This window comes from Stigmatopora argus, chromosome 13 (genome assembly GCF_051989625.1).
Source record: "Stigmatopora argus isolate UIUO_Sarg chromosome 13, RoL_Sarg_1.0, whole genome shotgun sequence".
Classification (NCBI taxonomy): Eukaryota; Metazoa; Chordata; class Actinopteri; order Syngnathiformes; family Syngnathidae; genus Stigmatopora; species Stigmatopora argus.
The window spans coordinates 16,137,737-16,153,866 of NC_135399.1; the positions used below are offsets into that span (position 1 = coordinate 16,137,737).

The following is a 16,130-nucleotide window of genomic DNA, read 5'->3' on the forward strand; positions in this document are numbered from 1 at the left end:
GCTCAGTGGTCATGGGAAAGTGAAAGGGGAAGCGGTTTGGGCCCAGACACTACAATTAGCCTGGCCTGCTGGAAACACCTCCACCCACACTTTGAGTACCGCTTTAAGACCAACTGTCCACTGTTTACCTTCATTTAACCTCATGACTCTACTTTTATTTCAACTTAAAGTTGTCAGATGACTATAATATTGTGCAGTGTCAAGCTTTTATTATTTTCACAAGACCATAGTATAATGAAAATGTCCGTTGAAATCTATTGTAATTAATATTGTTGCATGTAAGCCATTTGTCCCGATGAGGCTGCCGTTGTGACGTCACCTCCCTCTTTCCAACATGGCGCTGCCTGCGCGTGCTAAGCTAACACGACATCTCCTGAGGCTCTCCAAGAGGTTTCACCGAGTTCAACAAAGTTTTTTCTGCGATGGCGGCACGTCGGAAAAGCAGGTAAAGAAGGACATTTAATTATTTTATAAATCGGGTGTTGATATGTGTGTTTTTCCCTTTGTTTTTACTGACTTTGCGCCCCTCCTCACCACACTCCCGTTTGCCCCCACTCATTCACCTCTGCTAAAGTATACACTAATCGCTCATAATGCTCATGTAATCATGTCGGTTGTAAGAATCATTGATTGTATCACATATTTCATTCCTTTTAAACTTGTTTTCCACCATGTCATTCCATATATGATTGCCCGATTGCACAATATAGTTTACAAATATGCAGTGTTTAGACTAGGGCTGTCACTTGGTTTGGAGAATCTGCCGATAACGATTCAAGATCTGATACCCAAATGTACACCATGCAGTATAGTGCAGCAATGGTTTCAAAGAACCCCCCCAAAAACTCAATGTAAATATTTGTTTATATATACGTACATACAAAAAAAATACGGCTTATATCCAAGAAAATACGGTACATTATTTTCCTCATCCCTCTGGATTATTTTGTTTCTCGTAATTGCATTATTGAAGTGGTATGCATATTTCAAACTTTAGACAGACACACCTGCAACCTTACCTTCATTTCCCACCTTAAAAACACATATTCACTCTTATTGGCACCTTGCAAACACATTAACTGTCGCACAAGTGTTAAGAGAAGTTAACCAGTGCTCATATTAAAATGTTGCTCACACATGGGCGAGTGTAAAACACGTGTTAGAATGGTAACACTTCATCTTGCAATCAGATTTTTTTTTTTTTTTCAAAAGTGCTTTTTTCTCCCTCACAATGTGAAAGTGAAATGGAAGGTGGCCAGGATTGACAAAGTTCAAACACACCTCAGCCCCTTTTTGTGTGAGGCGCTTTGCACATTTGGAGAGAATTAAAAGAAATGAAAAGCAACACTTAATCTGCTGCAGATCACGTTTGACCGAAGATCCAAATGTTTCTCTCGCGTTGAACTGTTCTTCTGTAAACGGATTGACCATCCGATGGAAATATCATAAAGTGGCCATAAAGTCCTCCGAAAAACGCCTTATATAATCCCGACAGTTTTTGATGAAACTTTGACGAAGCTTCTGGAGAACTTTCCATGTTAATGTAGCACCTGCCTGCCATGTCCTAACAACATTTGGAAATTAATTCTGTAACAAACTGGCATTTACCAGAATTTAACTGGTACAAACATAGCCTATGCAGCTAGCTAACTAGTTAAGGGTGTATTTGAAGAAAACAATACACACCAAGTGCGCACAGCCTAAGCAACAATGTCATTTATTGATTATTTATGTTTGTTTGTTGTTGTTATTTGTGCACTTCCCTACTTATCTATGTTGTGACGACTTTTTTATGTTGACGACGTATTTATTTGTCTGTTTGTTGTTATTTGTGCACTTCATTACTTATTTATGTTTTGACTACTTTTTATGTTGACCACTTATTTATTTGTCTGTTTGTTTGTTGTTGTTATTTGTGCACTTCCCTACTTATCTATGTTGTGACTACTTTTTTATGTTTTCTATTTATTTATTTGTCTGTTTGTTTGTGGTTATTTGTGCACTTCATTACTTATGTTGTTACTACTTTTTATGTTGACTACTTATTTATTTGTCTGTTTGTTGTTGTTATTTGTGCACTTCCCTACTTATCTATATTGTGACTACTTTTTTATGTTGACTATTTATTTATTTGTCTGTTTGTTTGTTGTTGTTTTTTGTGCACTTCCCTACTTATCTATGTGATGACTACTTTTTTATGTTTTCTATTTATTTATTTGTCTGTTTGTTTGTTGTTATTTGTGCACTTCATTACTTATGTTGTGACTACTTTTTTATGTTGACTACTTATTTATTTGTCTTTGCTTGTTGTTATTTGTGCACGTCCTTATTTATGTTGTTACTACTTTTCATGTTGACTACTTATTTGTTTGTTGTTGTTATTTGTGCACTTGGTGGTGAAAGCTTTAATTTTCATTATACTTGCAATCAAAGCATTCAATTCAAATCATCATGATTGTGCCAAATGAAAGGAAAACATAATTTTTACCCTCATATTTTTAATGAGAAAACCTCGTTTTGTAAAAAAAAAATCCACAAAAAAGAATAATAGGAAAAAAAGTGTGTTTTCTAACCCTAAGATTGAATGTCAATGGCAGCCAAGGAAATGAATGTGTTTAGGCAGCGCTTATTTTTGGAAGTCTGAATTATACGACCTGTGGGGCAAAAGTCTTTATTATGGCACTTCTAGTTTTTCAGTCCACCTGTCAAAATAACACCTGAGCAGACTGGAAAGGTGCTGAGTGCTGCCACAAAAACGCCACTTGACAAGCACATATTTCAGCCATTTTTCCAGCGTTAAGATATTTCATTTCGCACTCGTCGATAAGTTGCGCCGTCAGCCGCTGCAAATCAGTCGTGTCCAGCCAATTTGCGGGAAACAGGAAGTGACTTGCAATTGGCCTCGCCGTTCTCCCCGCGGCCCCCAAATTCACTTACTCGGGTTTAGCTGGAAACCATTTTTAGAAGCCCCCCCGGGGTGACGGAGGCTTGGCCGTTCATTAACTGGCCGATTTGTTTTGGAGCGCTAATTCCCCCAAGCCGTCGTTACGCCAACATATTTACATAACACAAATCACGGCGAGACGGCTTGACGTGGAAGACGACGACTGCCAAGTCGCCGCTTCCATCCAGCGTTAAAAGTCCCAAGTTGGAGGAAATTAAACATTCCTTTTTTCGTATACGCTTTATTTTTATTGAAGTTTTGACTAACCCAAATAAAAAGGGGACTCTAAGTCAGATTTATGACGTTGATGTTATTGATGGAAGCGACCTGCCGAGATGTTTGCCTTGAGCTCACCACCAAACCCCGGTTCCTTTTTTTTTTCCACACTGCGCGTGTTGTTGTGACTTGAAATTGTCTCGAAGACCACCGAGCCCACCTCCTGGCTTTGACTTCATCATGTGACCTCCCTGAAGGCAACCGCATCGTGACAGGAGTGAAAAAGCTGTGATGATAGCATAAGAACGCGTCCTGCTGGCTTCGCTGGCGTGCGGTTAACGGCCGATTTTAGAGGCCGTTCTCGTCGGGGAAACTCGGCTTCCATTTTATAGACTGTGACGATATAATGTACTATCGGGAGTGTTTAAAAGTCTTACTCAAATACTAAATGCTATTTCTACAGAATGAACCAAGGGTTAAGAAAGACGCCAATTTTTGTATTGGAGTCGAGAGTGAGTCAGCAAATGTTGTCCCGACCTCAAATGGACATCTAATGCGGTGCGCCTTATAGTCGTGAAAATACAGTAATTGTTGGTACCATATTTTCTGGACTATAAGCCACACTTTTCATAGTTTTGCTGGGCCTGTTGTGACTAATACTCAAGTGCGACTTATGTTTTGTTTTTTTCTCTCCAACCAATGACAGCCTGTCAGGTTTTTTTAGGCTATAGTTGTCTAAAAACCTACGTTAACAGATGTCTATTTAGTCTGTTGACTTCTCCGTTTTGCTATTATTACTTCAACGCATGTTTCTGATCAAATTAAAAATGCGACTTATTCTCCAGTGCGACTTATATATTGTTTTTTCCTCTCTCTCGTGCATTCTTTGGACAGTGCAACTTATACTCTAAAAAATATGGTAATAATTAGCCTAATTGAGCCTTGTATTGTAAATGGTATTGTGAAATTCCCAACCCCAACTCTATCCATTTTTCCATATTTTCCTCAATGCTCTGTTACATATTTCCATCCAGTTTGTCTCAAATTGTAAGGGCGACCCGCTTTTTCCTCATTAATTTCCAACATGGCCCCGTTGCCTGCCCACCACTAAGAAACCCATCTATCACGCGCTAGTGAAGTCCAGTTTTCCAACGTTTGTGTTCCTTTGGGATCGGCTTAACACGCTGTTGAAAGAAGTCCGCAAATGTTGCTAAATCACCCCGTTTATGGGCCCGAGCGTCCCCGCTAACGTCTCCGGCTAATCGCATCCGTCACTCGCGCGAGATGCTATCGTCCATTTTTGTCACTTTGCGTCAACGGCGTCGTTAAAAGGGGCGAGTTCCTAATGAGGCGGATTAGGGTTTCCTGAGCCCCCTTCCCTCTTCCCCCTTGGCCTCCTTCCAGGCCGTCTTCAAGTCTGGGCCCTTCAGAAGCCGCGGCCCGTCCGGGTTATTTTTGGAGCGCTCCGCGTCTGCTGTTTTTTTGAAGGGCCTCCAGTCGCCATTAATCAGAGCAGGGGACCCCACGGCGCGAGGCGGCGCGGGCCACACTGCGGCGTTTCTGTTCCCGCCCCGCCTCGCTCTCCTCACAGTGTGACGCTGGAAGGAGCCTCATCAATCTCACCTGTCCCGCGTTCCCACCGCAGATTTAATCAAATGCTCTTTTTTTTTTCTCCCCGCGCCACCCTTCGTGGTGTAAAAACAGAAAAACACGCCAAAAGCTGGAGCGGGTTTTAAAACGAAAAAAAAATAGTCGTTAATGGGGGTGTCGTTGCTGCTTTTTAAGATTCTTGACTTTTCGAACATTTTCTTTGAAACCTCCTGGCAAAACGGCAATTTCGGAAAACGCGGGACGCTAAAAGGTTCTTGAGTTCTTATGTTTGGCTTTCCGCCAACCGCACGGCCCCGGCCAAGATTCCACGGGTGAAAACTCGACCTTTGCAGGTGCAAATCCGTGCAAAAGTTTTGGAGAAGCGTCAAAATAGGGAATTGAGATGTACGGTTTTTTGGGGGGTACATTTTTCTGCTTGACATTTTCTTGCTACGTATTCCGTTCTCAAGATGTGGCGTGTTCTCACCTCGGACAAACACGCCATGTCGTAGATGTGGGTTAACGGGTCCGGGGGGCCGGGGGCGGGGCCTAGACGGCCATCTTGGCTCAGAAGGCCAGCCGTGCCAAGGCGAATTAACATCGCCACGCTAGTGTTAACGGGGAGGTTCCGGGACGGAAGGGGAACACTGGCCCCTGTGTGTCGGCGTACTCGGCGGGAGAGTCAAGCTGGGGGCGGGGGGTGCCGGAATCCGTCCATCTGCGCGCCTGTCGGGATGCGGCGTTGGCAACGTTCTGACGCCTAGAGTCCCCCCACAAAGACTTGATGGTCGTTCACGGCCGGGGGGCCAGCGGCGGTCGTCGCGCCGACTTGTTGAAATTGGCGAGCCCGGTCCGTGCGAAATGTCTTGGCTGCCATCGCACGCGGGGGGACCTGAAAGGATGCCCGGACCGAGCACATGGCGGAACAGATACGCTCTGTTGGCTTGTGGTCTGTAACGTCAACATATCTGGACGGGCTGGAAATGCTTCGTGACAATGGCCGGTCTTCACTTCCAATATTGGAGATGCCGTCCGTCTTAGCGCAATTGGCTGAGGGCAGTTCGTTGTTTTCGGTCCGTTTCCGCGCCATGTTGGAAAAAGTGACAAGGCGACTTTTGGGGGGTTTGCTTGATGTTGCGCTATTAAAAATGGAAAAGATTTTCACAAGATGACTTGAATAGTTTGGTGGGTTGACTCACCATGAGCTCATTGTATTCATAAAGTAGCGTTTAATCCAAGCTATGGGGCTTTCTTTGTGAATTGGGAAGATTGCTGGATATGAAAATAAATATTTGTGTGTTTAAAAAAAAAAACAATTGCGCGCCTTGTGTTGGAACTATTGCTCATGCATGGAAAGAAAATGATATTCTTAGATGACAATTTCAATTTAACAGAAAACAAACTGCTCTCACTCAGTTTATTAGATTCAACAACGTAGTAAATGTTTTCCCCGTTCGGCTCCAAGTTCTTGTCGGAACTAAAATGAAAATTGAATTTATGGCTGAATTTAAACACCAATCAGAAGCAAAATCCTGGGTAGAAAACACAAGGCCCAAAGACACCTTCACCAAATTAACTGAAATTAACTGGATTTGCCAATCCCAAAAAACTCATGCCAATGTTGACAAATTTTCAAACATGAACCATGACCAGATGCCAATTCCTCCAATCAGTGAAAAATTGGGTGAACGTGTCCAATGTAATGCGTAAAAAAATTTTTTTGCCCATTTTCTGTCCATTTTAGGTTTGGAACATTTCAAATTAGATATAAAAAGTCCGCCCTCCACAAATTAGATGGCTATCTCCATCACAACATTCTTTCTAAATATCTGATATGGGAAAGTTAGCCATATTTTGATAAATTTACCCAAACAAGGAGACATTCTTCACATACATAGTCATTCTGAAGTATTGCGGCACCCCGAAGCAGCTGGCAAAATGTTTCTCCCTTATTTAGCAAATTAAATAAGAAGGAAAAAAAGCCGAACATCAGCAAGTGGAAGACTGTGGATGACGCGTAACAGGCACGAGAAACGCCTTCCCTGCTCGTATTTTAACGCCGACAGCAGCAGCCGTCGCGCTACATCGCCGATAAGGTGCCAAAAGCTTTTCTCTTTCGCGGCGGCGGCCATATGTTGAAGACATTTCACGCTTTGTGTGTGTGTGTGTGTGTGTGTGTGTGTGTGTGTGTGTGTGTGTGTGTGTGTGGAGTCAAAGTCCAAAGGGGGCGGGGGTAGAAAATTTGCAGAGGGCGACGACTTTGGAAGGTTACGTACACGTTAGCGCCATGTTTTCACACTTTTCCCGGAATAGGTGTTCATTTGTCTGGCGGTGATCGTGTGCGGTCATGTCCGCCGAGGTCGAAGGTCAAGCGCAAACGTGGTGTCGAGGAAATGTGGCCGTCTCAAACTTGGACAGATCAGACTTCTAAAAAAAAAAAAAAAAGTTTTGACAGCCTTTGGGGGAAAAAAAAGCTGTCGCGTCACGCGAGGACAAAGAAGGAATCGAACGCGAACGCCAATTTTAGCGGTGGCTTTTTTTCCCCCTGAGGTGAAAAATTTTCCAACATTTTCGTCGGCTTTTCTTGTCCGCCAACGTCTCGCAGCCGCGGAACGAGCGACCGCATGGCGAGAAAATGTTGGATTAATCATCCACAACAAAATGACATCCTCGCGCAAGAATGCCTAATAAATTCGATACGTGGGAAACCCGTGGAGAGAGCGCAAGTGGAGACGGGCAAAAAATATTTGACGCTCCGGGCGAGGTTTGCGCCACTTCTGGAGGAACCATGTCGTACCAAAACTCATTTTACGTTCATTTCGCGTTGAGATTTCGGCTAGTTGCACTAATGTGCTAACGTTTGACTTTGGATTTGCTTTATTTGATAAGGGACAGCACATATTAATAGAAAATCATGTTAATGAAAATTCATTTTCTGAACCGCTTTATCCTCACTAGGGTCGCAGGGGGTGCTGGAGCCTATCCCAACTGACTCCAGGCCAGATGCAGGGGACATGCTGACTTTGTGGCCAGCCAATCACAGGCCACACGGAGACAACTTTTCACGCTCACAGTCAATTTAGAGCAAGGGTGTCAGACTCGGGTTGGTTTGCGGGCCGCGTTAACGTCAACTCGATTTCACGTGGGCCGGACCATTTTAGATATAATATTTAGATTTTTTTTTTTTGTAAATGGATTAAAAGAACTGGATTAAAAGCCCTGAATATTCAGTTTTTTATAGATCTAAAACAATGTTTATTTTAGCTTTTTTAAAATATATTTTTAGATTTTACAAAATGATTTTTGAACTAAAAACACAGAAAAAAATGGATTAAAAAAATGACAATTATTGATTTAAAAGGGGGAAAATCAGGAAATTTAATATACATTTTATATATATATACATTCTCCATTTTAATTTGATCCTAAAACAGAAAGTCGGCACTCATGATTTACTTTCCCGGGCCACACAAAATGATGCGGCGGGCCAGATTTGGTCCCCGGGCCGTCACTTTGACACAAGTGATTTAGAGTGTCCAATCAGCCTGTTTTTTTTGGAATGTGGGCGGAAACCGGAGTACCTGGAGAAAAACCACACAGTCCCAGAGAGAACTTTTTTTGTCAAAACTCTCTCTAGACTTTTTTGTGCTTCTTTTTATAATCTATGTATTAACGCCGCCTCCATTTTGTGTCTATCGTAAATCTGCTTTCAGCGAGTCGTCACGCATTAACGTGCCGAGGTTCTGTTTTTAAACGTCGACTCCAGTTACCTAGTACGCTGCCTTTTTATTCTCCGATAACTTTATTGGAAGGATGAAATATTGCGGGACAAATCGAATGTGGAGGCGGCGACCGCTCCGTCCGTTCCGAGACTCCCGTGATTTAAAAGTGGATCGGCTTTTACGACTGCTGCGCTTGCGTAGCGGCATCCGTCGTAAAAATTAATTGCCGTACACCATTCACTGTCCGGCCTGTCGTCGAGCGGGGGGCTGATTTACCTCCCTCGCCGACGCCCCCCCTCCGCCCCCCCCCTCCCTTCCTCGCAAGCTCGTCTCCAGACGCCGGCCTTCCCGTGAGGCGTCTGGCCAGGTGACGGTCGCTTAGCGACCGGTGTTGACTCTACTTTGACACTTGATTGGCTCAAATGACACCATTAGCATGTTGGCGTGGCTAATGGCTTCCCTGGAGGGCTGGGGGTGCTTGTCAGCTGCAGGCGAGAACACATATGAGCCAGAATCGGGGTTCCGTTTGCACTGCAAATCGACCCCGACACCCCTAAAGAGGCTCGCTGCAATTATCTGGTGGCTAATGACATAAGCGCTCAGTTCCTTCCGACCCTGCTCGCGTTTCTCCCCGCAATCCAGAAATTGACATGGGGCAACATGATTGGTTTTCAATAGATTTTTTTACACACACATTCAATGATACAATTTTATCTTTTTTTTTTTTTTTTTAAAGCATCCGAAAGCCCATCTTTTGGTCCGAAAACCTCACTCTATCTTATAAAAGTATTTCATCAGAGACATAGCTAGGCTGGAAACTCTTAACACACCCGAACATTGTTTAAAACCCAAAACTAGTTTTGAAACGCTAACCTGGTTTGTATGAATAACTTTTTATTTGACATCCTACTCCCGTCCATTTGTTCCGCAGGAGTCCACAGAAACCCAACGAGTTTTCTCCGGCATCCAGCCCACGGGCGTGCCCCACCTGGGCAACTACCTTGGCACCCTGGAGAACTGGGTGTCCCTCCAGGACCGCTACCCGTCAGTGTTGTACAGCGTGGTGGACTTGCACGCCATCACGCAGCCCCAAGACCCTCACGTGCTCAGATCCAACACGCTGGACATGGTGGCCAGCCTGCTAGCATGTGGCGTCGACCCGCAAAAAGCCATCCTCTTCTGCCAATCACAGGTGCCGACTCTTAACTTTTTTTTTTTGTCTCTTCCTTTAACGGTCTATTGAGGAGATCTAAGATCTTCTGTAGTGTCCTGGCTGGTAGTTGTATGTGCGTGTTTTGAGTCAAGTTTTTTCTGGAAATGGATGGATTTCATGGCTCCGTATGGCGCAAGTCAAACCAACTCAAGCTTCACACCTTCATTTGAAACTCAAGTCCACATGTGTCAAAGTGGCGGCCCGGGGGCCAAATCTGGCCCGCCGCATCATTCTGTGTGGCCCGGCCGGGAAAGTAAATCATGAGGGCCGACTTTCTGTTTTAGGATCAAATTCAAATGAAGAGTAGTATAGATGTATATTGAACTTCCTGATTTTCCCCCTTTTAAATCAATAATTGTCATTTTTTAATCCATTTTTTCTGTGTTTAGTTCAAAAATAATTTTGTAAAATCTAAAAATATATAAAAAAACTGAATATTCAGGGCTTTTAATCCAGTTCTTTTAATCCATTTATAAAAAAAAAAAATCCAAATATATCTAAAATGGTCCGTCCGGCCCACATGAAATCAAGTTGTCGTTAAAGCGGCCCGCGAACCAACCCGAATCTGACACCCTTGCTCTAGTCCTTACTTAAAATCAACGTTGGAATCTTCATTTCCAACCTCACTAAAACCAGATTAGACGTCTCACCTAGGTTCCAAACGAGAATCGGCGTTTCGGCCTTGTTTGAAACCCTAAACTTTGCTTGAAACCAGAATTCATCAATGGTGTCTTTTCTCTCTTTCAGTTTATTTTACCGCCGTCAAGCGCCTCCATATTTACTGGCTCACCGCAAAGCACTGGCTTGATTCTTATCTCCACACACACACACACACACGTGCTCACACACACACATATACGCACACACAGAGGCAGTCAGACTCTTTGACAGGCCGAGATGGAAAGGCAAACAAACAGAAACCGCAGAGAAGTGGCCGCTCGAGCCACATGAAAGCGTCTTGGTGCAAGAGGGGGGAAAATGGTTTCCAAAAAAAGAAGGCATTTAGATCGTTTTGGACAAATTGCCAATGTCAGCGTCACGGCGACGACTAATCCTAACAGCTGCTTTGGATGCTCACCAGGGCGCAATTTGTCACCACCAAGTATTTGGATGCGCTAACGTTTATTCAGCGAGGATAGGCACGTTTTGCCATGTTTTCACGCTGCCCTTACCGATGATTTCTGACGGATTCCAATCGGATTTTTGATCGTAAACATCAGTCCAGTTTCCAAGCTTTTTCTTTTTCCAAACGACCCTCCCTGATCGAAGTCCCAGCGTTCTGACTTTGACGTCACTCCAACGAGCCGTAAACGCCGATTGTCCCTCCCGAGTGGGCGGACATTTTTCCCCGAGCACGCACTCACATCTGCCATTGAAACCCATTGACTTTGTAAAATGTCCCCATTTGTCATCAGGTTTGAAAATGGCTCGCGCCTATCCTCAGCCGCCACCGTGTGGCGCTAAGGGGTCACCTGGACACTCCCATCGAAAGATCGTAATGGCGCCTGACATTCAAGGCGGAGTCTTGTAAAACTGGATTTTTTTTTTTTTTGGGCAGGTGCCCGAACATGCCGAACTTTCGTGGATTTTGGGATGCCTGACCAGCATGCCGCGGCTGCGACACCTGCCGCAGTGGAAGGTAATTCCTCTTAGTTTCATTGTATTTAAAGCCCACTTACCGTATTTTCTCGCGTATAAGCCGTATTTGTAATGCTTCTCGCGTATACGCCGTATTTGCAACTCTTCTCGCATATAAGCCGTATTTGTAACTCATAAAAACGATGACTGAATCAAGGGTACGGCTTATATGCGCACAAATTAGACTCGGCATGCACGAAACTGCAAAGACGAAACGTCATAACGCAAGACTTTGTGGCCGATACGGTCATTTATTTCAAAGTGGAGAAAAGATAAACAGATAAAACGCTCAACAAAATTTATTTGGACGTCTATGAATGAAATTCAAGAAAAAGAATAAACCGTATCTTGCATAAAACTTACATGTGCCTGCCATTGCTCTCCCAGGGCGCCGCCATCTTACCTAGGGATGACAAACTAGACCGCTACGGACACACTTCCTGGTTGTACTGCTCACATGACTTCCTTTTAGAATTTGTCTACGTGCAGGCAACACCCTTTCGGAATGTGCAATCCAGCAATCGATTTATACAGTATCTCAGAAATACCACGTGCGATGATTTTTCTTAAGTAACACATTTGTACTCCCTATTAAAACCATGAATATGGAGGTGAAAATTGGGAATCAGGGGGAGGCTTACACGAGAGAAATTGTCAAATTCAACGATTTTAAGGGTGCGGCTTATACGCGGGGGCGACCAATATGCGAGAAAATACGGTTATTTGTTCAGGTCGACTATTAACGTTGACTTTTTGCTCGTATTTTCATGTGTTCCTTCTCCCGTGGCGTATCCGATTTCCGTCCCGCTTCGCCGTCGTCGTTGTCTGTTTTATTGCTTTCTCCACCTGCCAGATCCGTCCGCTTAATAGCCGTCATTTCCCGGCCACGTGTGGCGTCGATCGGACCCCGAGGAGGCGCCGCAGCCAAAAAAAAAAGGAAGAAAAAAGCACAACTTCTGTTTGCCCGAAAAAAGACGAGAGTCGGAAAATGTTCCGGTCTTTAATCACCAAGTGTACAAAGTCTCTCATCCGTCTTTTTTTTTTTCTTGGGTATCTCCAGATGAAGAGCAAGCAGAAAAATGAAGGCAGCGTGGGTCTGTACACATATCCTGTCCTCCAGGCTGCGGATATTCTTCTCTACAAGTGAGAATTTCAACATCTGGTACACGGAACGATCACGTTTCAACGCCGATGACGGCGACGTTGGATGCCGTCAATGTGCTAAGGACATCAATTTCCGCGCTTTATTGTCGCCAGTTTCGGTCTTAGTACGCACGTTCACGTCTCCCCTCGCCCAGGTCCACCCACGTGCCCGTCGGCGAGGACCAGGTCCAGCATCTGGAGCTGGCTCAGGACCTGGCTCGAATCTTCAACCGGCGCTACGCGGACGGCTTCTTCCCGCAACCCCAAGCTTTGCTCAGTAAGAATCCGTTTGCCAACGCCAGCGCCATCTGCGCTTGGATCAATAAAGCCTCTATTTAGATTGTGACAGGAACTAAAAGGATGGGGACTATTTTTATTTGAAGTACTGGCAATTAAACACACACATGGCCAGCACACACACAAATACGTTAGCAGTCTCAAGGCGTTTTTTTTTTATTCCCAAGCATCGTAAAAGCACAAAATGGCGTCAGCAGCGTCGATAAAAGAAGCCTCTTTCCCACCAATGGGGTGATAATTGATTGTTGAGAAGGGCGGGACTTTTGATTGATTGGCGGGGTTTGGCGTCTCATCTACGGGCGCCAGCAAGACGTCTTTTTTATTTTTTTATTTTTAAGCTTTCATTCATTTCAGTTTGTTAATCCGCAATGGGTTACCATGGCGGTTGTTTCTACCCATGATTCTTAGCGATGCACCTTCTCATTTAAGCTAAGGAACCCCCAAATTTGGGTCCTTTTTTTTTTTTTACATTTGGAGAAGTAAATTTGTACTTGTGATAGGCATTTTAATATCCCTTTCCTAAAGATTTTTTAGATGAGCACGCCAAAATCAGTTTTAATGTATAGTTTGTGGTACTCGGACATTTCGTCGAAAGACGTCTGGTCCCTGGACATTTGGTCCCCGGACGTTTGGTCCCCGGACGTTTGGTCCCCGGACGTTTGGTCGAACGGACGTTTGGTCGCCGGGTTCGCGAGTCCCGAGGTTTGAGTCACGAGACTTTCATTTGTTTAACCCTAACTCTATTCACTCAATGTTAAATAATAGTCATTAAATCCCTATTCACCCAATGTTAAAATCTATCAATTGCATGCGAACCCGTTCTACCAAACGTCCGTTCTACCAAACGTCCGTTCTACCAAACGTCCGTTCTACCAAACGTCCGTTCTACCAAACGTCCGTTCTACCAAACGTCCGTTCTACCAAACGTCCGTTCGACCAAACGTCGGGGGACCAAACGTCTTTCGACGAAAGGTCCGGTCACGATAGTTTGTAGTCACTATTATGCTTCCTTTTATTATTATTATTTTATTAGTTAAAAAAAAATCCATCCGTGGGATTCATCCCCCTTTTTTAATTGAATGATTTTTCAAGTTTTACATCCGTTTTGGCTATAACCTCCTATGACTTGGACATGATTTTTCTCGGAAACTACATTATGTAAAAAAGATCATTCTTTGTTTTTACACTCATCAGGTCTTCTTAGGAGGTTAAACATGTACTTTATTTCATTTGCATCTTACCTACCAGTTTCCAACTTTTCAATCAGATTCATCTCTTAATGTCAAATTATGATACTGACCAAAAATCTTTCAAAAAGACTCAAATGGATGAATGACCTGCTTTTTTCTCACATTTATCGTCTCATTATCAATGTGTCAGGATTTCAGCTACGACCTACAGTGACCTTTGTCGTCTCGTTTTGCATCCCGTTGCCTCCGCAGGCTCCACCCGAAAGGTCAAATCCCTCCGCGACCCTTCGTCCAAAATGTCCAAATCGGACCCCCAGGCCGCGGCGACCATTTTCATCACGGACTCCCCCGACGACATCGCCCTGAAAATCCGCCGCGCCGTCACCGACTTCACCTCGGAGGTGACGTACCACCCGGAGACCAGGCCCGGGGTGTCCAACCTGGTCGGCATCCACGCCGCCGCCGCCGGCGTGGCCGTGGACGAGGCCCTGACGCGGGCGCGAGATTTGGACACGGCGGCGTACAAGGGAGTGGTCGCCGAGGCGGTGATCCAAAGGCTGGCGCCCATTCGCCAGCGGCTGGAGCGGCTCCGGGCCGAACGCTCGCACTTGGAGGCCGTGCTGGAGGAGGGGCGGCAAAAAGCCAGAGAGCTGGCCGCGCCCGTGCTGAGGGATGTCAGGAGATTGGTCGGATTCTGTTGACGGGCCCATTTCATTGGATGAAATCACAGGTTGACTTCCAGCTTTTTTTGCCTTCTATTTATTTAGACTGGATCAGCGTAAGTTCATATATTGGAATGGACTACCTTTTTAGTTCATTTTTTTATCATAAAGACTCAAGAAAGGATCACGATGACATGAATTCATATTGTCATATTTTTAGCTTTTTTTTATACTTAAAACGAAATTTCCCCAAATTCTCCTGACAAGAAAGACAAAAAACAGATCCATTTTTAGATGTTATCGCATTATGTTTTAGTGGTACTTATGCTTGGACTGCATAATCCTTAAAAGAGATTTATTTCATTCATTTTCCGTACTGATTATCCTCACTAGGTTCGCGGGGGGGCTTAAAAGACATGATATCTAAATATTAAACTCGTTCATTTTAATGTCATTTTTAGAATGTTTTTTTGTGTTACAAATCAGATTCTGTTATCTATCAACTTAGATAATTGCAAAAAAGTAGCTCCTATATTAAAATATCAAAATTGAAATTGATCTACTCCATCTTAAAATCACATTCATTTTGACATCGGAAAGCATTTTGGGTGTCTATTTATAATGAATTCATACATGATATAATTAGAAGAAATAAATACCAATAGTTAACAAAAGCAGATAGATAAACTCAGGAGTTGTTTTCGTTATGTAAAACGCCTCACAATTTGAGTTTTTATGTAACTACATAAAACCAATTGTGCATGTATACATAAATATTTAATAATACATTTTGCAAATGGATTAGATACTTTGTTAAGAGTTATTTCATTGTCCATTATTACTACAAGAGTTTGTACTATAAACAGCTAACATTGAGATTAGTATTTCTATCTAATGCCTACACAGTTATAAAAACAACAAAATTGTCTGTGCATGAAAAAGTTAAAAACATTCCCCCCTACACACACACATTTTGTACACTACACTTGTTTTAAGAGACTTAAAAATATATGTATAATTGGACGTTATATACAAAAATGACACGTTTAAACTCCTCTTTTTTACATATTGTATTTTATTTGGTTTACTAAGTAAAATATATGCGAATGTGCTCTTATATTCTTATAAATATCATTAAGTCTATGTGCACGTACATACCTCAACAAAAGTAATAACCAGAAAACTGTATTTTTCAACATTCAATTTAAAAATCGTCATGTGTAAAGTGTAGCTACTTCATCATATTGAATTTTGTATAGAATAGAATGTGTGTGTGTGTGTGTGTGTGTGTGTGTGTGTATGTGTGTGAGCGCGTGCGCGCGTGCCCAACGTGTCTTAGCCTGACTCACGCTCGTGCGTGTTTTACTACTCCCATATTAATGTTTTTTTCCACGCTTGAGTTGTTGCAGGGGTCACTCGGGGTCAACCACTAATTGAATACTCAAAGCAAAGCTTCCACGCATGCGCAGAATATCCACCTCAAATCCGTCTTGAAAAGCAGCGAAGGCAACTAAA

General features: G+C 43.5%; 1 protein-coding gene across 1 annotated transcript; it reads left to right on the top strand.

Annotated features, from left to right (window-relative positions):
- The first annotated feature begins 282 nt into the window (after window positions 1-282).
- Window positions 283-14,847, top strand: wars2 (tryptophanyl tRNA synthetase 2, mitochondrial). The gene is made up of 6 exons (XM_077617137.1): window positions 283-445; window positions 9,404-9,664; window positions 11,244-11,324; window positions 12,384-12,466; window positions 12,622-12,743; window positions 14,206-14,847. The coding sequence occupies exons 1-6, from the start codon at window positions 335-337 to the stop codon at window positions 14,652-14,654; spliced, it is 1,107 nt and encodes a 368-aa protein (XP_077473263.1). The 5' UTR covers window positions 283-334; the 3' UTR covers window positions 14,655-14,847.
- The last annotated feature ends 1,283 nt before the right edge of the window (window positions 14,848-16,130 follow it).